The sequence below is a fragment of the Dermochelys coriacea genome, chromosome 2 (genome assembly GCF_009764565.3).
Source record: "Dermochelys coriacea isolate rDerCor1 chromosome 2, rDerCor1.pri.v4, whole genome shotgun sequence".
Classification (NCBI taxonomy): domain Eukaryota; kingdom Metazoa; phylum Chordata; order Testudines; family Dermochelyidae; genus Dermochelys; species Dermochelys coriacea.
This window is the reverse complement of record NC_050069.1, coordinates 740,181-765,367: the sequence shown is the minus strand read 5'-3', so window position 1 is coordinate 765,367 and position 25,187 is coordinate 740,181. Positions and strand designations below refer to the sequence as shown.

The 25,187-nt window shown below is 50.0% G+C and overlaps 1 protein-coding gene across 32 annotated transcripts in view; it reads left to right on the top strand.

The window, feature by feature from the left end:
* Positions 1-7,063: 7,063 nt before the first annotated feature.
* SCRIB (scribble planar cell polarity protein) overlaps positions 7,064-25,187 on the top strand; it is a 247,753-nt gene continuing 229,629 nt past the window's right edge. For 13 of the 32 annotated variants that reach the window (XM_043507172.1, XM_043507173.1, XM_038389662.2 and 10 more), the window contains exon 1: positions 7,066-7,317. In XM_043507172.1, the coding sequence (XP_043363107.1) occupies positions 7,156-7,317 (162 nt within the window). In that variant the 5' untranslated portion in view covers positions 7,066-7,155. Of the gene's footprint in view, positions 7,318-25,187 lie in introns of all 32 variants that reach the window. The other 19 variants (XM_043507178.1, XM_043507182.1, XM_043507185.1 and 16 more) reach the window with 4 other exon arrangements.

Here is a 25,187-nt window from a genome sequence, read left to right as displayed (position 1 = left end):
TGAAACACTGGAATGCGTTACCTAGGGAGGTGGTAGAATCTCCTTCCTTAGAGGTTTTTAAGGTCAGGCTTGACAAAGCCCTGGCTAGGATGATTTAACTGGGACTTGGTCCTGCTTTGAGCAGGGGGTTGGACTAGATGACCTTCTGGGGTCCCTTCCAACCCTGATATTCTATGATTCTATGATTCTATATCCTCATCTCCCAATGAAGCAGTCACCCTGGCATCTGTCTCTCCTCCAGATGACAATCCAGGAGGATGGCAGGATCAAGCCTCCCAACCCCAAAGCACTTCATCTCATGGCTTGGTTTTCAGATGGGAGTCAAACCTAGAACATTCCTGCTCCGAAGCCGTACAAACCATTCTACTAGGAAATGCTACTTATCTAAATGGAAGCATTTCTTCCTCTGGGCATAGCAGAAATACATATCCACAGAGTCAGCAGATAGTCTAAAATAAGGGGAATATCTTCCTTCTCTCAAAATGACTGGTCTCTCCCCCAGTTCTATCTGAGTCCAGGGTATGCCATCCACCATCAGACAGTTATTCAATTTTCACTCGCCTGCTGACTAGCAGATTCTTGAAAGACCTGATCAGAACTTTCTCACCGGTAAGGAAAGCAACTCCTCACTGAGACTTGAACCTTGTACTTTCGGTGCTCACTAAGGCCTTCCCTTCCCTTCAAATGACTAGCTACAAGTTTCATGTCTCACCTATTGATAAAAGTTATATTCCTTGTGTCCACTACCTCTGCCAGAAGGGTAGGCGAACTCACAACCTGAATGGTGGTTCCGCTGTACACAGTATTCCGTAAGGACAAAGTTTTATGAGTACGTTGAAGGTTACCCCCAAGGTAGTTTCGGAGTTTCACATAAACCAGTCAATCCATTTGCCCGTATTTTTTCTTGAAACTCCACGTATCTGAAGAGGATAGGAGACTTCATTCCCTCAACATGTGATGGACTTTGGATTTTTACCTGCAAAGGACAAAACCAATCAGAAAATCACCTAGACTGTTTCTTGCCATAGCAGAACAAATTGGAGGATATCTTTCAGAGGATCTCTGAATGAATCTCTGGCAGTATTCTACTCTGCTAATAGTTGTCACAGCTTCCTCACTCTCATGGGATAAGGGCCCTCTCTACTAGGGCACAAGTGGCCTCAGTGGAATGGCCTCAAGGACCCCTGCTTGACATTTGCAGGGTAGCTCTGTGAAGTTCCAGACACAAGTTTTTGAGAGATTGTGATCTGGTCCAAGGCTCCTTCACTGACTCATCTTTTGGGACAGTGGTCCTTCAAACAGCTTTGCTGTCTGTATCCTCGCTTCCTCCTCCTACTTGAGTACTGCCTGTCAGTCACCTGCAATGGAATACACAACGGGAGCAGCACTATTACTTACCTTATAGCAGTGGTTCCCAAACTGGAGGTTCGCGAAATGTTACAGGGGGTTCTCAGGGGAAAAGTCTCTAATGGCGGACAGAGCTGTCCCTAGGGACCCCAGGCAGCACGGGGCCAGCAGCCTGGAGCCCCTGGACTTCCAAGAGCTAAGCAGATCAAAGCAAGCCTATCTAGCAGACTGAGGAGATTTAAACTTCAAGACTCCTTATAAGAAATGGAAAGGGAGGTGGATATTTTTTGCTCTTTTTAAAATTAAATAGGCAGCTAGTATTTTTAAAATTATTATGAAGAACACGTTTAAGCTTTGTTGTAACATGCGTCGTTTGCCTGGACTGCTCAAGACCTGAATGCTTGTGTAGATTTATAGATACTAAGGTCAGGAGGGACCATTCTGCTCATCTAGTCCGACCTCCTGCACAACGCAGGCCACAGAATCTCACCCACCCACTCCTCCGAAAAACCTCACCTATGTCTGAGCTATTGAAGTCCTCAAATGTGGTTTAAAGACTTCAAGGAGCAGAGAATCCTCCCTCAAGTGACCCGTGCCCCATGCTACAGATGAAGGCGAAAAACCTCCAGGGCCTCTTCCAATCTGCCCTGGAGGAAAATTCCTTCCCGACCCCAAATATGGCGATCAGCTAAACCCTGAGCATATGGGCAAGATTCACCAGCCAGATACTACCGAAAATTCTTTCCTGGGTAACTCAGATCCCACCCATCTAATATTCCATCTCAGGGAATTAGGCCTATTTGCCATGAATATTTAAAGATCAATTAATTACCAAAATCCCATTATCCCATCATACTATCTCCTCCATAAACTTATCGAGTAGAATCTTAAAGCCAGATAGATCTTTTGCCCCCACTGCTTCCCTTGGAAGGCTATTCCAAAACTTCCATCCTCTGATGGTTAGAAACCTTCGTCTAATTTCAAGTCTAAACTTCCCGGTGGCCAGTTTATACCCATTTGTTCTTGTGTCCATATTGGTACTGAGCTTAAATAATTCCTCTCCCTCTCCAGTTTTTATTCCTCTGATATATTTATAGATAGCAATCATATCTCCCCTCAACCTTCTTTTAGTTAGGCTAAACAAGCCAAGCTCCTTGAGTCTCTTTTCATAAGCCAAGTTTTCCATTCCTCGGATCATCCTAGTAGCCCTTCTCTGTACCTGCTCCAGTTTGAATTCATCCTTTTTAAACATGGGAGACCAGAACTGCACACAGTATTCTAGGTGAGGTCTCACCAGTGCCTTGTATAACGGTACTAAAACCTCCTTATCCCTACTGGAAATGCCTCTCCTGATGCATCCCAAAACCGCATTAGCTTTTTTCACAGCCATATCACATTGGCAGCTCATAGTCATCCTATGATCAACCAATACTCCAAGGCCTTCTCCTCCTCCTTACTTCTATTGATGCGTCCCCAGCTTATACTAAAAATTCTGTTATTAATCCCTAAATGCATTAACCTTACACTCTCACTATTAATTTCATCCCTATTACTATACTCCAGTTTACTCAAGGTCACCAGATCCTCCTGTACGATATCCGATCCTTCTCTGAATGGCAATACCTCCCAGCTTTATCAGCTGGCAAACTTTTAGCATACTCCCACTTTTTGTGCCGAGGTCAGTAATAAAAAGATTGGTCCCAAAACTGATCCCTGAGGAACTCCACTAGTAACCTTGGTCCAGCATGACAGTTCACCTTTCAGTAGGACCCGTTGTAGTCTCCCCTTTACCAATTCCTTATCCACCTTTTGATGTTCATATTGATCCCCATCTTTTCCAATTTAATTAATAATTCCCCATGTGGCACGGTATCAAACGCCTTACTGAAATCTAGGTAAATTAGATCCACTGCGTCTCCTTTGTCTAAAAAAATCTGTTACTTTCTCAAAAAAGGAGATCAGGTTCGTTTGGCACGATCTACCTTTTGTAAAACCATGTTGTATTTTGTCCAATTTACCATTGACTTTAATGTCCTTTAACTATTTTCTCCTTCAAAATTTTTTCCAGGACCTTGCATACTACAGATGTCAAACTAACTAACAGGCCTGTAGTTACCCGGATCACTTTTTTTCCCTTTTTTAAAAATAGGAACTATATTAGCAACTCTCCAATCATATGGTACAACTCCTGAGTTTATAGATTCATTAAAAATTCTTGCTAATGGGCTTGCAATTTCCTGTGCCAATTCCTTTAATATTCTTGGATGAAGATTATCTGGGCCCCCTGATTTAGTCCCATTAGTGTAGTGTAGGAGGAACTCTTTGAGTTGGCTTCTTAAGTACCTTCATGCTGTTTCACATCTGGTACTCCTTGTTGAAACATAGGAGCCTTGTCTTATAACAAGCTTATTCAATGTGATACAAGCTATGAAAGTGAGATTTGGGAAGAGTGTTGTCGTTTTCATAATGTAATAAAAATACTGTAATGATAATAATAAATAGTGTGTAATAAGCATGTCATAAAAACAAATTGTATATTTCCAAGATCACTGCTTTTATAATTTATACTCAGGTAAAGGAAAAAAACTCTGGAAATATTAATTTTTAGGATGGGGTTTGTGATTCTTGACGTTTTAGTGAAAGGGGTTCACAGGTTGTTACAGTTTGGTAACCACTGCCTTATAGTAACTGGAGGTTCTTCGAGATGTGCAGTTTGTGTCTGCATTCTACTACCCACCCTCTTTTCCCTCTGCTTTAGATCATACCTGGATTTGCTTCAGAGAAGGAACTGGAGAGGGGGTTGGTCCACTCTGTCCTTAATAACTGTGGCTGGAAGCACCAGGGAAGCAAGGCTACATGTGCAGAACAGTGGACGTTGTTTGCAAGAATTCTGATTCCGGGTGCGTGGAGCACATAAGTACCAACCTTTCAATATATATATATATAGGGACTACACCTCTTGAAGAATCTCCAGTTACTTAAGTAACTTTCTCTTCTGCAGAGCTTGAATAATTTTTGTCTCTCTTGTCTGTACCCTCTCCAATTTTTCAAAATCTTTTTTTAAATGTGCATACCAGAACTGGACACAGTATTCCAGTACTGGTCTTACTAACACTGTTCTGTGAGCTGAAATCATCTACCATTTCTACTACCTACTCTCCCTATTTATACGAAGGGCCTGTGTTATACAAGAGGTCAGGCTAGATGAGTTAATTTTCTCTTCTGGCCTTTAACTCTATTAATCTGTACATCCCAAGAATTGTATTAGGTCACTTTGCCAACTGTATTGCACGGGGCGCTCATGTTGATCTTGTTTCACTAGTTCATTGATGTTTGTGAAGCACTGCCCTACTGCAGAGCTGAGTGTCATAGAAAAGCCCCTGAGGAAATTTATAATTTTTAGAGCCGGGTTTGGAGGGTGTGTAGTAAATAAAAATGGAGGGTCTGCGGGGCCGGGTGGGGGAAAGGGGGGTCGGTGGGGGCGGGAGGGTCTGGGGGGGAGGTGGCGGGGGGAGGTTCGGAGGGGGGAGGTGGCGGTCGGGGGGAAGGGAGGGTCTGGCGGGGGGACCGGCGGCTGCAGACGGGCTGGGGGCCAATAGCCGGAGGGGGGCGGGGTTCTTGCTTTCAGGGGGGACATTTGCCTCTGGCCTGGGCGGCAGCGCCCTCCCCGGGGCCGAATCAGCATCCTCCCACTAAAAAGAAAAGGAGGACTTGTGGCACCTTAGAGACTAACAAATTTATTAGAGCATAAGCTTTCGTGAGCTACAGCTCACTTCATCGGATGCATTTGGTGGAAAAAACAGAGGGGAGATTGATATACACACACATCCTCCCACTGGCCGCCAATCTCGCGCAGCATGCTGGGAGCCGCAGTTCCGGGTGGGGCGGGAGGCCCGCGGGGCATGCTGGGAGCCGCAGTTCCGGGTGGGGCGGGAGGCCCGCGGGGCATGCTGGGAGCCGCAGTTCCGGGTGGGGCGGGAGGCCCGCGGGGCATGCTGGGAGCCGCAGTTCCGGGTGGGGCGGGAGGCCCGCGGGGCATGCTGGGAGCCGCAGTTCCGGGTGGGGCGGGAGGCCCGCGCGGCATGCTGGGAGCCGCAGTTCCGGGTGGGGCGGGAGGCCCGCGGGGCATGCTGGGAGCCGCAGTTCCGGGTGGGGCGGGAGGCCCGCGGGGCATGCTGGGAGCCGCAGTTCCGGGTGGGGCGGGAGGCCCGCGCGGCATGCTGGGAGCCGCAGTTCCGGGTGGGGCGGGAGGCCCGCGGGGCATGCTGGGAGCCGCAGTTCCGGGTGGGGCGGGAGGCCCGCGCGGCATGCTGGGAGCCGCAGTTCCGGGTGGGGCGGGAGGCCCGCGGGGCATGCTGGGAGCCGCAGTTCCGGGTGGGGCGGGAGGCCCGCGCGGCATGCTGGGAGCCGCAGTTCCGGGTGGGGCGGGAGGCCCGCGGGGCATGCTGGGAGCCGCAGTTCCGGGTGGGGCGGGAGGCCCGCGCGGCATGCTGGGAGCCGCAGTTCCGGGTGGGGCGGGAGGCCCGCGCGGCATGCTGGGAGCCGCAGTTCCGGGTGGGGCGGGAGGCCCGCGGGGCATGCTGGGAGCCGCAGTTCCGGGTGGGGCGGGAGGCCCGCGGGGCATGCTGGGAGCCGCAGTTCCGGGTGGGGCGGGAGGCCCGCGGGGCATGCTGGGAGCCGCAGTTCCGGGTGGGGCGGGAGGCCCGCGGGGCATGCTGGGAGCCGCAGTTCCGGGTGGGGCGGGAGGCCCGCGCGGCATGCTGGGAGCCGCAGTTCCGGGTGGGGCGGGAGGCCCGCGGGGCATGCTGGGAGCCGCAGTTCCGGGTGGGGCGGGAGGCCCGCGGGGCATGCTGGGAGCCGCAGTTCCGGGTGGGGCGGGAGGCCCGCGCGGCATGCTGGGAGCCGCAGTTCCGGGTGGGGCGGGAGGCCCGCGGGGCATGCTGGGAGCCGCAGTTCCGGGTGGGGCGGGAGGCCCGCGCGGCATGCTGGGAGCCGCAGTTCCGGGTGGGGCGGGAGGCCCGCGGGGCATGCTGGGAGCCGCAGTTCCGGGTGGGGCGGGAGGCCCGCGCGGCATGCTGGGAGCCGCAGTTCCGGGTGGGGCGGGAGGCCCGCGGGGCATGCTGGGAGCCGCAGTTCCGGGTGGGGCGGGAGGCCCGCGCGGCATGCTGGGAGCCGCAGTTCCGGGTGGGGCGGGAGGCCCGCGCGGCATGCTGGGAGCCGCAGTTCCGGGTGGGGCGGGAGGCCCGCGCGGCATGCTGGGAGCCGCAGTTCCGGGTGGGGCGGGAGGCCCGCGGGGCATGCTGGGAGCCGCAGTTCCGGGTGGGGCGGGAGGCCCGCGGGGCATGCTGGGAGCCGCAGTTCCGGGTGGGGCGGGAGGCCCGCGGGGCATGCTGGGAGCCGCAGTTCCCGATGACCGGACTCGGATTCCCAGGACCCATCACGGGGGGCGGAGCGGCTGCGGCCTGAGGAGCCGGCGGGGCCCGAGCGCTGCAGTCGGAACCGCCGCGGCCTGAGTCTGAGGGAGCCAGGCCCAACGTGGCGGCCATGCGGAGCTCGCGTCTCCGCGGCCAGTGAGACCCGGGGCCGCCCAGGAGGAGTCGGAGCGTCGGGAGCCTTCCCCGGCCCGGCCCTTCCTCCTCCTCCTCCCGGAGCCGCCCCTCCGCGCCCCCGGCCCCTCCCGCCCCCCCACCCCGCGCGACCTGCCCCTCAGCGGCTCCGCCCCCCCCCCCCGAGCCGCCCGGCCCGGCCCGGCCCGCTCCGCTCCCCTCCCCTGTGTCGGTCGGAGCCGGCGGGGCCCGCCCCGGGAGGATGCTGCGCTGCATGCCGCCGCTGTGGCGCTGTAACCGGCACGTGGAGGCGCTGGACCGGCGGCACTGCTCGCTGCAGGCTGTGCCCGAGGAGATCTACCGCTACAGCCGCTCCCTGGAGGAGCTGCTGCTGGACGCCAACCAGCTGCGGGAGCTGCCCAAGGTCAGCGCCGAGGGGCTGGGGCTGGGGCTGGGGCTGGGGGAGGCTGCCGCGCCCCCGGGTGAGCGGGGCGGGAGACCCAGCCGGGCTAGCTCCGAGCCCCGGGCCGGCCCCGGCCCCGCACAGAGCTGAGGGTCTCTGGGCTGTGGTCCTAGGTGCCGGCAGCCGAGCTGGAGGCGTGGGGTGGTTACCCAGGCAAGGGGGTGGGAAGGATGGGGGCGTGCGGAGATTATACGGGCAGGCGTCCGAGGAGAGGCGCATGGGGTGCTCTGGATGCTGTCGGGGGAGGGATACCGAGGAGCACTTGAGTGGGGTCTGGCCTCAGAAGCACTTGGGTTAGGGCGAGGGGCGCAGGTGATGGGGAGCGCTGGCCAGCGTGAAGTAGGTGTGCACTTGTGGGACTGGATGAAAGAAGAGGGCTTTGCTCGTGAGCAGAGCAGGTAATAGGGTGAGGCAGTAGGAATAGCAAGGTGGTAGTGGTAATGGGGGGAAGGGATATTGTAGTAGCAGTGGGGTTGTGTACGGGTAACAAGGAGGCTCTGGAAGGCACCGATATAATCTAAATAGAAGGAATTGGAGTATGGGGGCAGGGAATAAGGAGCTGGAGGGGTTGTAGTTAATCCATCTTTATTTCCATGTAGAAATTTTCCTGAAAAAACCCAACCCATTCAAATTTTGGGGTCAGTGGGAAAGGCTCTTGGTCTGGTTCAAACTTCTGCCTTCTCTTGGGGCTGAGACTGCTTTGAACAGGCTTGACCCCCTCACTCGTTCGGTTTCCTCAACGTCGTCTTTCGGGTTGGTGCAAGGATGGAGGGCGCTTGGTAAAAGTCTGAGTAAATGTACCTCACTTCCTCCTAGCACCTTTTCCATTTCATCTGCTCTTATTACCTATCCCTTGGAGAATCCCGCCATGTGTAAATCCAGATTTCCTCTATGGTGGCTGGACTGGGCTCTAGCAGCTTGCAAGGATAGATTTGATTTGTGTGTTGGGAGCATTTGTCTCTCCTGGTGGTGCTGTCCCATCCTGGGGACTCGCTACCAGAGCTCTCTCTGATGGCTCTTCTGCTTGTCTACACTTACCCCAACTAGTGGCATAGCTGCATTTGTTCTGGTGCTGCTGTAGTGCTTAGTGAAGATGCTACCTAGGCTGACCAGAGAGCTTCTCTCGTTTGCATAGTTAATCCACCTCCGTGAGAGGTGGTAGCTATGTTGCCGTGAGAAGCCCTTCCATTGACAGAGCGCTGTTTACACAGGGGTTAGGTCTGTATAACTACATTGCTCAGGGGGGTGGATTTTCTACCGCTGAGCGACGTAGTTATACTGACATAAGATCAAGCCTTAGTTTGAAATGTTAAGTTCTGTGTGGCCTGATAGCTTTAGTCCCCTGAATCTTTTTAGGGTTTTATAATTGCCCTGTGCCCATCACCATAGTGCCTGAGTTCCAGGAAAGGAAGCACTTGGTTTCCCACAGACACCTGAACTTTTTAGCATTTGTAGGATGACTTATGCAGGACTGTCAGTATACACAGCAGCATACAGCAGGGGGACAGATAGCAGGTCCCTGTACTTAAGGGCTTAGTTTGCAAGCACAGCAGGTCAGATTCTTGCATTAGAGTTGTGAGGGGCTCTTAGATCATTTAATCCAGTCTCTGTGACCAGGTCATGGCAGGTGAATGCAATACTGAATGGCATGAGCATAGTCTAGCAAGAAAGTTTTGTTACAGGACAGGGAGGGAGCTTGGCCAACAGAGATTCAGAGGCTCTTCCATGCGGAGGGAGAGTCATAAAAGAAGGCATTGAGTCTAGAGTGGGTGGGTGAAGGAGTTGATGGGGAGAGATCAGAAGAAGCTTGGGTGGAGCAGAGAGAGCGGGACTGTGTAGGAGGGTGGAATTGGGCAGGATTGAAAGTAATAGAGAAGTTACTGGGCAGCTGCATCTTGGAGGGGCAGTGATGGGAGATGTGAGGTTGGGAGGCTGCACTAGCAGGTGGGAGATGATGGAAACCTGGGCAGGCAGGCTAGTTATATGGAGAGAAGGAAGGAGCTGGGACAAGGAATCAAGCTGACACCAGACGTGTGAGGTGACTGCTGTGCTGAGTGACTGAGGAGGAGGAGTGCTGGCAGTGGGAGACATAGGGCTGACATGGGTAGTGTCTGACTTGGGAAATCATCCAAATTAAACATGGCAGCTGAGGTCTCACCATGGAAAGTGTGGCTGGAGAAGCGAAGGCTAAAGTTGCTCATATTCCATGCTGAAGATTGCAGGAGACAAAGGAATGTAGCCGTGGGGACTCTCCCACTGTGTGGGGTCCAGATCCTTTGAGCACTTCCTTCCTGCCCAAACTCCTGGACCCAGGACAGAAGGTGCCTCCCTTGTGGGGTTCCAGATTGCAGCTGGTCCAAAGAGCTCTCATTGCTGGCTCCTAGCGGGGAGGAGGGAAGTTAGGATGATGCTTGTGGGTGCGCTGGCAAGCTCTGTCTGCTTTGCATAGATTTCTTCCTGCTCTGGCTCCCTGCTGTTTGCATCAGTAGCAGGGCCCTTTCTTTCCTGGTAGGTGGGAGTTGTCGACTGTAGAGTTCCCTCCTGCTTCACTGCAGTTGGCCTGGGGCAGGAGGTACCTCCTTTGTCCACGGGCTGGGCTCCTGCAGCTCTGAGCCCAGCTGTTTGAAACCCAAGGCCAGATGGGGCCTCCGCTGGGCTAATTAAGATCAGCTTTTATTTTGCTGGCAACTGGGACCTGGGTGGAGGCTTCTGGGTTTTTATTTACTTCCGTGGAGGAGTAAAGCTTCTTCTTCTAATCTCTCAACAGTAACTCAGCCCCTCCCTGGTATGGAGGGAGACAGCCAGCAAAGATTCATCAATGGCTTCAGCTCTTCCCCTCCAGCCTCTTGTATTGCTGTGTTGCACTCTGCTGCCCTTTGGAAAGGAGGGTTGGCAATGTGCAGGTCCCCTTGGTCTTTGTGTGGAATTCTCTGCATCTCAGGTTTTGTCTAAACACACAAGTGGCAGTAATATAACAAATTCAGCTTAGAAACTGCTTTTGTTTGATTGGTGCTTGAATGTGTTAGGAATCAGTTTAGTTAAATTGGCACAACCTTTGTGTTTCAACATAGCCGGTGTTTCTCTAAGTTAGGTGTAGCTGGGGCAGCTGCTGCTGTAGTAGTCCTGTCTGAGGCTGAGCAGCTGGTTTCCTCACTGGGCTCTCATCCCTTCCCCTCTGCCACAGCTTTCCCTTTTGTCAAATCCTGGACAGTAGTGACTCTGACAAAGATTTCAGGATAACAGTGGACAAGTAACTCCACTGAGCTCCCCCTGCGATCCTGTGGTTGAAAAAGCCAATATGATCCTTGGATATATAAACAGGGGAGTAGGAGTGGGGTGGTGATTTTAAATCTCTATACAGTATTATTGAGACCAATATTAGAATACTGTCTAGTTCTGGTGTCCACATTTTAAAAAAGGAAGTTGAAAAATTGGAGAAAAGACAAACAAATGAGTTGAGGGCTGACGAAAATACCTTACAGTGAGAGATTGAAAGAGCTCAATCTATTACAGTTTATCAAAAAAAAATTGTATGGCTTGATTATAGTGTATAAGAACCTTGAGAGGAGGAAAATGTCAGGTGCTTTTCTATTCAGTGGAGAGAGACATAACAAGAACCAATGACTGCAACTTAAAGCAAGAAAATTCAAATGTAAAGTCTGTGCCTAACAGTGCGGTTAATTAACCATTGGAACAAACTACCAAGGGAAGCTCAACCTATTCAAACTAACAAAGAGCAGGTTAAGGGGTGACTTGATTACAGTCTGCCTACATGGAAAACCAATATTTAATAGCCCCTTCAATCTAGCAGAGAAAGGTCTAACATGATCCAATGGCTGGAAGTTGAAGATAGACAAATTCAGACTGGAAATAAGGTGTAAATTTGTATCAGTGAAGGTAACTAACCAATGGAACAATTTACCAAAGATCATGGTGTATTTTCCATTACTGACAATTTTTAAATCAGGATTGGATGTTTTTTTCTAAAAGGCATGCTCTGGGAATTATTTAGGGGAAGTTCTACAGCCTGTGTGTTAGAGAGAGATCAGAGTAGATGATCGCAATGGTACCTTCTGGCCTCAGAATTATGAAAGTAGTGAATTCTCCATCTCTTGATGTCTTCATATCAAGACTAGATTATTATACTGATCCTTTTTAGCCCTAAAATATATGAAAATGAATATATGAAATGTGGATTGATACCCCCATCTGTGGGGGTTCTGAGGCCAGAGTCAAAGCACAAATTAGTGTAACAGAGGCGGGCTGGGAGCAGCAGGACCACAAAGTTATGCAGGCTGCTGTGTACTCAGTTACATTGGACTGAATGGCAGAAATCTTTCTGCCCAGGGTGGCCTTCATACTATGCTTGCCCGTTATATGGGCCCTGTACAAAGCAAGGAAAGGTGAGGCAGAGAGATGGGAAAGACTAGTTAGGTTCTGTTCAGTCCTTTTTCAGGGACCAGTTGGGGCTTTCATTGCACCTGCTGAATCTTTCCTCTCAGTGATTTCACTAGCTAACTTCCTGCACCCGCTGAGATACAGGCAACCCTGGGCCAGCTGCCTGCTACATCTTTATATATTTGAGGACCCCCTTGTCAGTTCCTTAGTGATAGTTATTCTCAAAGAATCTCCCTCCTTTACCTGCTAGCCAGCCTGTGACTTACTCAGTATCTCAGGGGCTCTAGAAATGGTTGGGTCCCTTCCCCTCTGATTGCTGGACCTACTTCTCTGTGCTTTGTTTATATAATCCCTCCTTACTCCACTTGAGTGCAGTAATTCATGCTGCCTTTTGCAGATGTATCTGGCTGTGTCTCCTTGAACCATGACATTGATAAATATAGGGAGCAGTGTAGTGAGAGGTAATGATAGCTGGACCATCCTATGCGGGGAGGAAGATGAACTAGGTGATCTATGGGCCTTGTCCATCTGTAAATCCTGTGACGCTTTGTTACCTCTCCATCTTCCATTTGGCTTCAGGTCATTTTAGCCATGTCTCTGAGCTAGTCCCTTACAGTCCACCTTCCTATTCTCTGCGTTCTTCATTTTCAGAGGAATAGTTTGTGCCTAATGGTGTCTGAGGATCCCCCACTGCTTCCTTCCACTCAGGGGGATTTTAACTCTTCTTCCCAGGGCCCCCATAAGATTTCTTCATTCCCCCAAATTTGCTTCGCTGCATTCTAAAGCCTTGTGTTACTGCACTCTCTGAATGCCGCACTCCTTGTTGTGCTAAGTTCAGGCTGCGTGGGGTCATTGACTCAACTATCCTGTCATTCTCACATTCTCAGCCCATTTCTTCTTTTCAGAGGTAGATCTTATTTGGTATTTGTATTGTGGTGCCTCCCCATGAGGAATGGCACCTCGTGGTGCTGGGTGCTCCACAAACACATAGGATGACGTAACCTCTGCCCTGAAGAAGTTGTAATCCAGTTGGAAACAAGATGCACCAAGTGTGTGTGTGTGAGTAGCTATTGCATAATTTGAGGGTTCTCAGTCACTGACAGTTGTTTTGGTATAATTCAAGCAAATAATTGCATATTCATGACTGCTCAGCTGGCCTGTTGTTAATGGCTGATTCCTTGTAGGAGTCCTGGCAGAAGTAGATCTGGAGAGGATTTGGAAAGAGAGAGTAGTAGCCTGATGGATCAGTGCAGGAAGGGCCTTCCCTACATAAGGATGGCATGGAAGAAAGCATGAGGATATTTGTGAGAGCAGTTGACACATGGACCTTCATGACAGATTTCAGAGTAGCAGTGGTGTTAGTCTGTGTTTGCAAAAAGAAAAGGAGTACTTGTGGCACCTTAGAGACTAACACATTTATTTGAGCATAAGCTTTCGTGAGCTACAGCTCACTTCATCAGAGAATGCATCTGATGAAGTGAGCTGTAGCTCACGAAAGCTTATGCTCAAATAAATTTGTTAGTCTCTAAGGTGCCACAAGTAGTCCTTTTCTTTTTATGGACCTTCATGGCTGGCATCATAGAGAGGAAGAGACATCATGATAGAACAGGTTTCAGAGTAGCAACCGTGTTAGTTTGTATCCGCAAAAAGAAAAAGAGTGCCTGTGGCACCTTAGACACTAACAAATTTATTTGAGCATAAGCTTTTGTGAGCTATAGCTATCTCTCTGTGAGAGCAGATAAGCAACAAGGAGTGGAGATCTGGATATTTCTTGGACTTTTTTGTAAATTTTTGCTTTGTCAGCTGTGGTCCATCCTCTGCTATGATCTAGACCAGTGGTTCCCAAACTTGTTCCGCCGCTTGTGCAGGAAAAGCCCCTGGTGGGCCGGGCCAGTTTGTTTACCTGCCGCGTCCGCAGGTTCGGCTGATCGCGGCTCCCAGTGGCTGCAGTTCGCTGCTTCAGCCCAATGGGAGCTTCTGGAAACAGCATGTGATCGGCCGAACCTGCGGACACGGCAGGTAAACAAACCGGACCGCCAGGGGCTTTTCCTGCACAAGCGGCAGAACAAATTTAGGAACCACTGATCTACACTCATCTCTCAAGCTAAGCAGGTTCAGGCCTGGAAAGTACTTGGATGGGAGATCTCCAGTGAATGTTCAGGGTGCCAGGGTGGATTTGATTTAAATCACTAGTCAGGAAGACTCGATTTAATCATGGAATGCATAAAAGTGCATTCTTGTTGGTTGTTATAACCTTGATACATACTCTTCACAACTCGGAGATAAATGAGACCCAATCTGGGTCTCTTTTACGGCCTGCTGCCATTCTAGGTTAGGAAATGGTATGGTAGCTCTCAAATCAATGAAGTCTACACTCAGGAAGACCTCAAGACTTCTGGAATATGCTGCTCAAACCGTTTCACTTTTGTTTCTACTGTCTGTCCCTCCCTTCTCACATTTATCTCCAAACTTCTTCTCCTTGACCAGATCTATTCCTCTCCCAACAATCTTCTATTCATTGAACTTTTTGAAACTTTGCACTTTTAGAGAGAGGTAAGGAATTGACTGTGTACACAGATTTGCAGAGGGACAATAGGGTTGAGGTCTGTTATTTCTCACCTCTTTATTTATTTAAAAACATTTGTGCTGTTAACACGCATGTTATCTCTGGAGACAAAAATCCACAGTTTGAGAACTGCAAAACTAAGCATCTCTGATGGTATCTTCTAGACTGAACACTGAGTCCCATTGGGTAGATAGAAAGATTAACCTAAATAATCTATACAGAAGCCCCTGGAACCCCATAAGATTGGGTCCCTAATCAATGAACTATTGGAACGCATTTACAACATTTTTCTTAAACATTACATGAATATATTGTTTCATACTATAGAATTAGAATTTATAATCCCTATTCCATGAAGAGATACATTATAGCTCAAAGATATTGTGATTAAAACTAACTTTAGATAGGTTTCTCCGCAAAAATCCAATTTAAATTAAAAAATCAGGGTTTTTTTTGGTTTGTTTTTTTTTTAAATCATTGATTTTTATCCACCCTGCAGGATGCAGCAGCAGCAAGAAATGGTGGTGCCTCAGTTGGGGCAGCTCCCTCTGAGTCAGTGACAGACCCATGCCCCAGTGTGGTGCTCGAGGGGTGCTGTGCTCCGTGGAGTGGCAGTAGGGGCTGTCTTGACTCAGTCAGTGCTGACCGTAATGCCCCAGCCTGGCACTAGGGGGTACTGTGCTGCTGATGCTACTGTCTCACATGAGATTTAAATTGAGGCCCTGAGCAGTTGTGGTCAGTAAAAATCCCAGAGCCCTTTGCAGGAGTGAAGTGTTAGCCCTGGTGTCCTGGCCAAATTCTAGCTCGGGGCTTTTCTTCTCACAACCTAAATTCCCTTGAAGTTTAATCTGGACCTGGAAATCCACTTTTCTTCTGCTCTAAACTCTTGTGTAATGTTGCAGTTAGCTGTGAAACAGCTGCTGCATTCCACCCCAGAGGGGGCTACGTTCCCAGTTTCCAGCTGAGGTGCCTGTGAAGAATCAGCTGGAGAGCCGTGGGCTCTGAGACTCCTTGCTTCGTGTCTTAGCTGGAATGTTTTCCTGGCATTTAAGTATTTTCATGTATTTGAAACACATTCCTTAGAGCCTGATATGTAGGGTTAAATAGCAGGAAATCCGGCTGATCTGCATTACAGGGGGCTGTGTCGCTGCTGCCAAGAAGCAGTCAGACCACAGGTGTATGGGTACTCCTCTGCTCTCAGACCATGTGCACATACCCCTCCCATTGGTTTTGGGGTTTTGTACTCTGGTGTGTGTGTGCCTGGAGCCTAGTCTGCTTTTGTCTTGTTCCGTGTGCTGCAGCACTGGTGAGTGTGTCCTACCTTTGCTCTCCTTACTGCAGCCTGAGGTTCTGGTGAGCGCTGCTGTGAATGTGGTTTTGTTGCTGCAGAGAATCAGCCATTTCTGCTCAGGGCTCTTGTCACTGAGCTACTGCCTTTGTTACTGGTTTAGTTGTCTTCTCGCTGGCCTAGCATCTCCCCCTCCCTGGATCTGCAACCCCTTGTGTGGGGATCTTATCTAAGCAAGACTGCCTGGGTCTGATTAGTATTATGATGGGGGGGACCTCCAAGGGACAGCAGGTACTACAGGGATTGGGGTGGGGAACTGACTAGGGGATGCTCTGCCATCTGATTCATAAGAACGGCCATACTGGGTCAGACCAAAGGTCCATCTAGCCCAGCATTCTGTTTTCTGACAGTGGCCAATGCAAGGTGCCCCAGAGGAAATGAACTCAGAGCTGACCCTATGCGCCAGTCCTGTGCTAGGGGAGCTGTGATGCTGGAGATGTCTTTCAAATCGGACTTAAAACTGACATTGTGATCTCTCATAGTTATTCGTGGTCCTTTGGGCTTTCTCACAGGAGTAGGTGTGCTAACTAACCCCATTGTCTTAACAAAATCTCAGTTTGGGTAATTCCATCCTGCTTCTGAATTCCTTCTGCCCTTACAATTAGATATTCCCTCTGCCCTTTCACTCTTCTAAACTGTTTTGTAGGGTTACTATGTAGCTCTTAAGCAGCTGCTGTATCCCAACAACAGACGTGGCGGTGTTTGGCACCAGATGAGAGATCCCTGTATGAACAGCTGGCTGTTCAGAGGGAGTTGCATTTCGTAGCTTATAAAGCCAGGATGGACCACTGTGATATTCTAATCTGACCTCTTGCATAACACAGACCACAGAACTTCACCAAAATCGTTCTTGGTTGAACTAGAGCATATTTTGTAGGAAAGCATTCAATCAATCTCGATTTAAAAATGCTGATGATGGAGAATCCATCACAACCCTTGGTAAGTTGCCCCAATGGTTAATTACCCTCACTATTAGAAACTTGCGCCTTATTTCCACTCTGACTTTGTCTAAGTTCCACTTCTAGCCATTGCCGGACTGAAGGGTCCAATATCAAATATTTGTTCTCCATGTAGGTACTTATAGACTGTGATCAAGGTGCTCCTTCTCTTTGTTATGCTAAATAGATTGAATTCTGTGAGTCTCTCACTCTAAAAAGCCTGTTTTCTAATCCTTTAATCATTCTTGTGGCTCTTCTCTGACCCCTCTTTACTTACTCAAGAACATCCTTCTTGAAAAGTGGACACTAGAGCTGGATGCAGTATTCCAGCAGCGGTCTCACCGGTGCCAAATACAGAGGTAATACAACCTCTCTACTCCTACTTGAGATCCCTGCGTTATGCGTCCTAGAATTGCATTAGCATTTTCGGTGCCAGGGATCCTATGCGTCACCCCTGCCTTCTCGGGAGTTGAATTTAATGGCTGGAAAACCTGTGCAGGTCTCTGACAGGCAGCCCTAGAGCAGGGCAAAGCATCCCCACCTCTCCCACTGTAGCAGGAGGAGCTGGGCTAAGACAAACCACAGCCGTGGGTGAAAGCGAAGGGGGACTGGCTTGGGAGTGCACTTTGTTTGGGATTCCTCTCTCAATTCCGGTGTGTGTGTATGTGTGTTGGCGTTTGAAGTAGTGTGGTGCTTAGGCTCGACTCTCCCTGATCATTAGTATGTGTCGGCAAAAGGATGGGTCACTGCTAGAAGCTGGACAGTTACTTTGCATCTGATGAAGTGGGTTTTAGCCCACAAAAGCTTGTGACCAAATTAATTTGTTAGTCTCTAAGGTGCCACAAAGACTCCTTGTTGTTTTTGCTGATAGAGACTAACATGGCTATCACTCTGAAATTTGTTGAGGCAGATTATGTAGCCTGCAGGGACTGGCTGGCTGACTGAGTCCCAAACGTGCTAGGGTCCTCCTTGACTCCATGGTCCGGGTGTGTAAGGAGCTGGCTCTGAGCACGGTTGCTTGGAGGGGAGAAATGGGCAAGATGGAGAGAATCTTTTAGGGATGATCTGATCTTGTCTGTGCTCTACAGTCTCTGCTCCCAGCCCCGCTGGGTGTCACCAATGCAGCCTGCCTTCCCCAAGCAAGAGGATTCCACCTACGCAGTCCAGAAAGAGACAGTTCCTACTGTCTGCTTCCTCTGTCGATCTGGCATCATGCTTGGCCCCATAGTCCCACAGGCTGGGAAGGCAGAAGTGCAGGTTTTGCAGTACTGTTGACTTGGCCACAGGGCACACCCAGCAGATTGTATGCCGTGTGTTTGAGGCAAATTTGCAACATACAAAGGTCCACGTTTACACAAGAATAGAGGAGTGGAAAATAATCTCTGTGAGCGCCTTGAGGAGGAGCCACTTGTGTGACATCTTACTGCCAAGCACCTGGCTGTTGTCTGAGCCTCCCCCTTTCAGTTCAGTGCCAAATATACAGTTCTGCTATGTTACTCCTATGAGCTCTGTGCAGCCAGCCTGGTCTGGCCCAGTGATGGGGTGGGGTGCTGGGTGCTCTCTCTCTCTGAGCACTGCGTAGCCAGTCCAGCCCAGTAATTGGTTGGGGAAGCTGAGCTCTGTTCTGGCTCATGAATAGCAGTGCAGCAGAACTGTTAGTTATGTTCTAGCTACAGGATCTAATCCTGCCCTTAGTTATGTGTGTGTTGTCATGCTGAAGTCAATGGAGCTTCATCAGCAGAACTTGGCCTGAAGATTCTTCTAAGGCTGATGAGCTGTAAACAGGACAGAGTCTGCCTTGTTGTTCTGATCCCAGGCAGGGGACAGGTTTGCAGAACTGGGATCTGGAAAAACAGTGCCTGTTGATTTTGGTTTCTGAGAAAGCCCAGATGTTGTTTTCTGCCGAGCAGAGCCCGATATACCTGTGCAGCCCTCACTCTGGGCCTCGTTCACAGTGCAGCCTTTGGGTCACATTGAGGTGATGAAGTATTATTTAATACGAAATGGGGGAGAGAACCAAGAGCTTCTTTGAGGCTGGTGGAGCCTGGGAGTCTCCTCACTCTGAAGGGCAGAGCTCAGTCGACTTTGACAGTAGTTCTTTGAACCCCTTGGGCCTGGCACTACTCTCCTGTAAGTTGTAAAGAATTTATTTACAATGCAGATCATACACAGGTCTCTAGTGGTCATACTGGTTATCTCCTACACATTCCACCTCCATAGCTCAGAGGTTGCCCCATACAGAGAGCTCTATATTAACCATGGCTTTTGCAGCTGCTCTGGCTCAGGGAGTCTTTGAAATGCTGTGAGGCAGCGGAATGTCTCCTTTGCTGCTCTGCTCCAGTTGGGAGTCCCCTCTCATGGGGACTCAAGGACGAAGCATGCCATGGGTTTGACTCCAAACCCACTTAACTCAGGAGGCAAATGTCACCCCAAGCTGATGGCACTTGACATGCCTCCCCCCATGGTCCCCGCTGTCTGCTAGGAGGGGTCCGGGCTGTGAAACCTGTTTCTCTGGAGCTGTCTGTGTTGCAGAACAATGCGTCTCATTCTCCCATGCAGAACTGGAAAGGGGACTGGGGATTCCTCGTGCCCTTCCCCCTCCCGGCCTAGGGATGGCTCTCCGATGAAGATGCATCCGATGAAGTGAGCTGTAGCTCACAAAAGCTTATGCTCAAATAAATTTGTTAGTCTCTAAGGTGCCACAAGTACTCCTTTTCTTTTTGCAGATACAGACTAACATGGTTGCTACTCGGAAACCTCTCCTCACTGTGTGCAGGCAGGAGAGGGTGGGGACTGTCAATTAGATGAAAAGGGAGGGATAAAAGCAGTGGGCTGCTGAACCCTTGAGTGTTAGGGAACAAAGGTCCCTCTGTGCTGGGGGGGCTCTCTCCCTGGATGAGGGGGCTGAACTGGTTACTGAAGTGTGAAATGGGCAAATTCAGTAGCGCATATGAGGGTCAGACACCATATGATAACCTCCCAAATCACAAATCGGTAACCTGGGATAGGGACCCATTCTGTTCCCGTGGTTCCGGAAGCGGTCAGACAGGGGAGGCTGAAGGGCAGCTAGTGCTATAGCCTCAGACAGAACAGGCCTCCTTCAGCCCCATCTGCAGTATTTTTGAGAACTGATTCAGAAAAGGAAGAATCATGAAGCTGATCTGGGAAGACACTCTTATTCTCCCCACTCCCTTCCAGAGAGAGAGAGAGTTCTAGGGAATGCATCCGATGAAGTGAGCTGTAGCTCACGAAAGCTTATGCTCAAATAAATTTGTTAGTCTCTAAGGTGCCACAAGTACTCCTTTTCTTTTTCTGAAACCTTCTAGGGACCTGTAACCCAGTGGTCAAAGTCCTCCCCATCCTCCCTCTCCTTGGCTATATGTGAATAAATTACATTCCGATCCAAGGGATGGGGGAGGGCACAGCAAGGGCTGGCTTAGAGTCCTGTTACTATGTGATTTGAGGAAGGGCACTCAGCTTTGGCCATGCCATCATGGCGCTGTGGCTCCAGTTTCCTGTTTCCCCATTGACTGTCATACTGACCCCAAGCAGTTTGTAACCATTTAGCTCTGTACCCTCGCTTCCCCCCAACCCTTGCCATACTGCATCACACCAATGAGTCCAGCTAGCACTGTATCCTTCCCCCTCCTCCTGCTGTCCCACGTCAGACCAATGGACCTACTTCTACTGTGCCTCTTGCTGGGAACCAACAAGTGCTGGCACAGTCACAAGCTGGTGGACTCATTTAGGGACTGTCCCTTTGTGGGGAAGGGGCTGCCCCCTGTGCTGGCTGACTGCTCCAGTGCTTAATCCTATCTGGAGAGTGGCCCGGCTTTTCAGGGCCTGCCCTGGGGATTTTGTTGTTGCTGGGAAGCTGCTTCATTCATTGTCAGTTCAAAGAGCTAGTCTCGTCCTTTTATCCACTGTCCCTTTCTCCTTGTTCATTTTCCACCGGATCTGGTTGAATGAGTGACCAGTGGAGGGGGCTGAGCTGGGTTGGGGGCTCTCTGTGGGAAATGGAGGGTACTGGGGAACACTTTCAAAATTCCAAGCATCCCCTTTCGAGTCTGTGGCTTCCAAGTCTGGCCTCCATCAGATCCTGAGGGCATTGTCCCAAACCCTAGAGCCCAGTTGCTTGTAATCCTAAGGGCATTTACTGACATTAATGCAGGTAGCCAGAGGGGCAGGGTTGGGGAATTATAGAAAGCAAATAAGTCAGGAAGTCCGAGTAACAAAGGGCTGATGTGGGCACCCTCCCCACAGACTGAGTGTGACAGGGGAGCTCTGAAGTAGCTCTGTGGATGAAAGGGTGCCTGTGGGTAGAAGTTGAGATGGCCCTGGTGGTTTTTGTGACTCTGTTGTTCCTCTGATGCAGGTTGGCCTTGGCCTTTGTCAGCCCTGGAGGTGCCTGAGCATCTAGCTTTGGTGACACTGCTAGGGGCTCCTAGGCTCCTTTGCAGCTTGTTTTTGGCTCACTGGGCACCTATGATAGCCTTACTCCCTGAGGAGGATATTTACAAACTCATCAAGCCCCTTATGTGTGGCTGGAAGCTGCTGCCTGAGTCCGAGGTTGGCTGAAAGTGTGTGTGTGTGTGTGTGTGTGTGATACCAGGAGGACAGCTGGCTCCCTGTCCCTCCCTAATAGGCTGTTACATGCCTAGAGCCGTCCCTCCCTCCCTTCCCCCCTCTATTGGGAATGGGGTGTCAGTTACTCTAACGTGGTATGTGACAAAAGAAGGCATTCAAGGGGCTGGTCATGGCTCCAACCCACAGGGAGCTGGGGATCTCTCTTGCTCCCCGCAGGCCCTTCAGTGAGACCATCTGTGATAAAGGTCTGACACAGGAGAGAGCTGGGGGCCACACACGACTTGGGGTTAGCAAAGGCTAATGTCCTATAGCAGGAGTCAGTATCCATTCCTTCCAGGGGTTGCTTTTACAGCTTCCTGATGCAAATAATCAAATACTGTTAGCCAAAGCTTGAGCTGGAGACTCACCCAACCCATGATTAAAGTGAAAACGGAACAAGGCTTTGCCATACACCTAAAGCATATGCTGGCATAGCTATGTCAATTAGAGGTGTGAAAAACCCACAACCCCTAGCCACGGAGCTATGCTGACCAAATCCCTGGTGTACATGCCACAATGCCAAGGGACAAGAGCTTCTGTGGGCATAGCTAATCTCATTCAGGGAGATGGTGTTCCTGTACTGGCAGTAGTCTTTTTGTTAGCATTTGCTGCATCTGTGCTTGGGGCTACGCTGCCATAGGTTGTGTAGTGTAGACATAGCCTTAGACCAGGGATGGGAAAACTATAGCCTGCTGGCTGGATCTGGCCCATCAGGGCTTTGGATCCGGCCCACGGGATTGCCATCCCCGTGGTGCCGCACGCCGCTCCTGGAAGCGGCCGGCACCACGTCCCTGCAGTGCTTGGCCACGGTTCCCCTGCCCCCTCCCCCAATGGGAGCTTTGTGGGAGGTACTCACAGGCGAGGGCAGTGCGCGGAGCTCTCTGTCCCCGCCTCCCCCAGGGGCTGCAGGGACGTGGTGCTGGCTGCTTCCGGGAGCGGCATGGGGCCAGCGCAGGCAGGGAGCCTTTCTTAGCCGCACTGCTGCCACCCCGGAGCTGCTCCAGGTAAGTGGCGCTGGGCCGGAGTCCGAACTGCAATCCCCTGCCCCACTCCTCCTGAGCCCTCAACCCCCTGCCCTGAGTGCCCTTCCGCACCCCTCCTGCACCTCAATCCCCTGCCCCGAGTCCCCTGCTGCACTCCGCACCCTTTCACACCCCAACCCCCTGTCCTGAGCCCCCTCGTACACATTGGACCCCTCTGCGCCCCAACCCCTTGCCATGAACCCCTTTCTGCACACCACATCCCCTCCCACACCCCGCACTTCCTTCTGCACCCCTGCCCCAGTCCTACATTCGTGGCCTATATGCAATTTCCCCACCCAGATGTGGCCCTTGGGCCAAAAAGTTTGCCCACCCCTGCCTTAGATTGTGAGCTCTGTGGGGCACAAACTGTCTTTTGGTTTGTGCAGTACTTAGCACTACTGGGCTCTGATCCATAACTGGGCCCCCTATGTGCTATTGCACTAAATAGTAGGGGTAGGATGGAGGTCAGGGTACGGGATATCTGTCAGTAATTAGAAAAGGAGTACTTGTGGCACCTTAGAGACTAACAAATTTATTTGAGCATAAGCTTTCGTGGTGGTGGAATCTCCTTCCTTTGAAGTTTTTAAGGTCAGGCTTGACAAAGCCCTGGCTGGGATGATTTAGTTGGGGCTTGGTCCTGCTTTGAGCAGGGGGTTGGACTAGATGACCTCCTGAGGTCCCTTCCAACCCTGATATTCTATGTCTTCTGTTCCTCTCATTGTACTGACCCTCAGATGTCAGGAGGTGTGACACTGGTGCTGCTGATACAGCTGTTTCCTTGGTAGGTGGTCTGCTGCATTCTAGTTTGAAGCTAATGTTCTTCCTACTTGCAATGGGGTGGAGGGTAATTGCTTGGCATTTTTGTCCTGGCATTTCTTCTGTTCTAGTTTCCTCATGTTTAGTTTTTTTTTAATGTTGTTAGTGTCAATTGTCTCTGGCTCTGGAAGCTTGTTAGATGTAGGCACCAAGATTTTTGTTCTTTTGACAGTGAGGTGTATTGTGATACTCAAACAATACTAAAGATTGCTCCCTTGACGCTCATGACCAAACTGTGGTTTATAGTGTGTGGTGAGGAGCAGTGTGATTTGCAATTTGCTCAATTTCAAAACAGCTTAAATGACTTAAATCTAAAAGATCTGCACTAACCTTGGACCGGTGACAGTCAGAAATCTCTCATATAGATTCAGTGGCTCTTTTGTATTGTTTCCTGTGTTTGATTGCATGCACGCACACACACAAACTTTGATCTCAGCATTCGTATCTAGTTAGAATAAGGCATCTCATGCTCTGTTTCCCTTCTCGGTACTCAGATGGCCATGGTGAATTGGGTTTAGCATGTGACGTTATTACTGTAGTACCTAGGAGCCCCAGTCATGGACCAGAACGCCGTTGAGTTAGGTGCTGTACAAACAAAGGAAAACACAGTCCCTGACCCAAAAAGCTTACAGACTATGTAAGACAAGAGACAATGGCCAGGGGAGTACAAGGAAACAGTGAGTCAGTATCAGTCAGCCTAACAGGCTGTGGTCTTGGGGCTGTATTATATAGGCCTCACAGCAAAGGACAGTTTCAAGGAGGGTTTTGAAGGAGAACATAAGAACGGCCATACTGGGTCAGACCAAAAGTCCATCAAGCCCAGTATCCTGTCTCTTGACAGTGGCCAATGCCAGGTGCTTCAGAGGGAATGAACAGGATGGGTAATCATCAAGTGATCCATCTCTTGTCGCCCATTTCCAGCTTCTGGCAAACAGAGGCTAGGGACACCATCCCTGCACATCCTGGCTAATAGCCACTGATGGACCTATCTGCCATGAATTTATCTACTACTTTTTTGAAGGAGGATAACTTAGTTTTGTGGATGTTTAGAGGGAACTTCTTCCAAGTGGCACCTTAGAGACTAACAAATTTATTAGAGCATAAGCTTTCGTGAGCTACAGCTTACCTCATTGGATGCATTGAAGTGAGCTGTAGCTCACGAAAGCTTATGCTCTAATACATTTGTTAGTCTCTAAGGTGCCACAAGTACTCCTTTTCTTTTTGCGAATACAGACTAACACGGCTGCTACTCTGAAACCTTCTTCCAAGTGTGAGTGTCAGCATGGGAGAAAGCACAAAGGTGCTTGTTTGAAAACGTAACAAGAGGGCAATGGACGTTGGAATCGACCTTTCAATAGTGCATGAGAGATGATAGGAAGGGGAGATAAGATGTTAATGGTCTTGAAGGTGAAGACAAGTAGCTTTCTCCAAGGCCACCTTGTTTTATGACATTTCTATTTGCCGTCACCTATCTTGGAGCTGTTTTAATTCCTTTGTCACTGGGCACAGATACATAACTAATCTCAGTAAGCCTGATCTCGCATTTGTTCTGACTCTTTTGGCACACTTCAGAAAACACTATGAGAGATTGTGCAGTCATCACTCCACATTTGCAGCTCCTCAATAAATACTTCAATCCTATGCAGGTCCTCAAAGGAGTAGGATATGGTGTTTTGATGACCTCAGGTGCTGAGATAATCCTGAAGAGATGTCACATGAACATATCTACCTTATACAGACATGCAGCATGGTTCTGCCACAAGGTTGGCTTATTTTGTGCCTGCCAAATGAAACAACTCCAATATTTGACTTAAACAGGGGCTGTTATGATTGTGTTACGTTCAGCTCCAAGCTTTGTGGATAAAAAACCCCCACTTATGCCCAAATAAATCTGTTAGTCTTTAAGGTGCCACTGGACTCCTTGTTGTTTTTGTGAATACAGATTAACACGGCTACTCCTCTGATACTTGATTATTGTTCATCTGTTTCCAGTGTCGCAAATGAATGTATTGTAAAATCTTCCTTAGTAAATTTGAGACCATTAAAGTTAGAGATTTAAGCACTCGGAAGTCAGGAAATACTGAACTGAGAGTTGCTTGCATCACCTTAACTCTGCC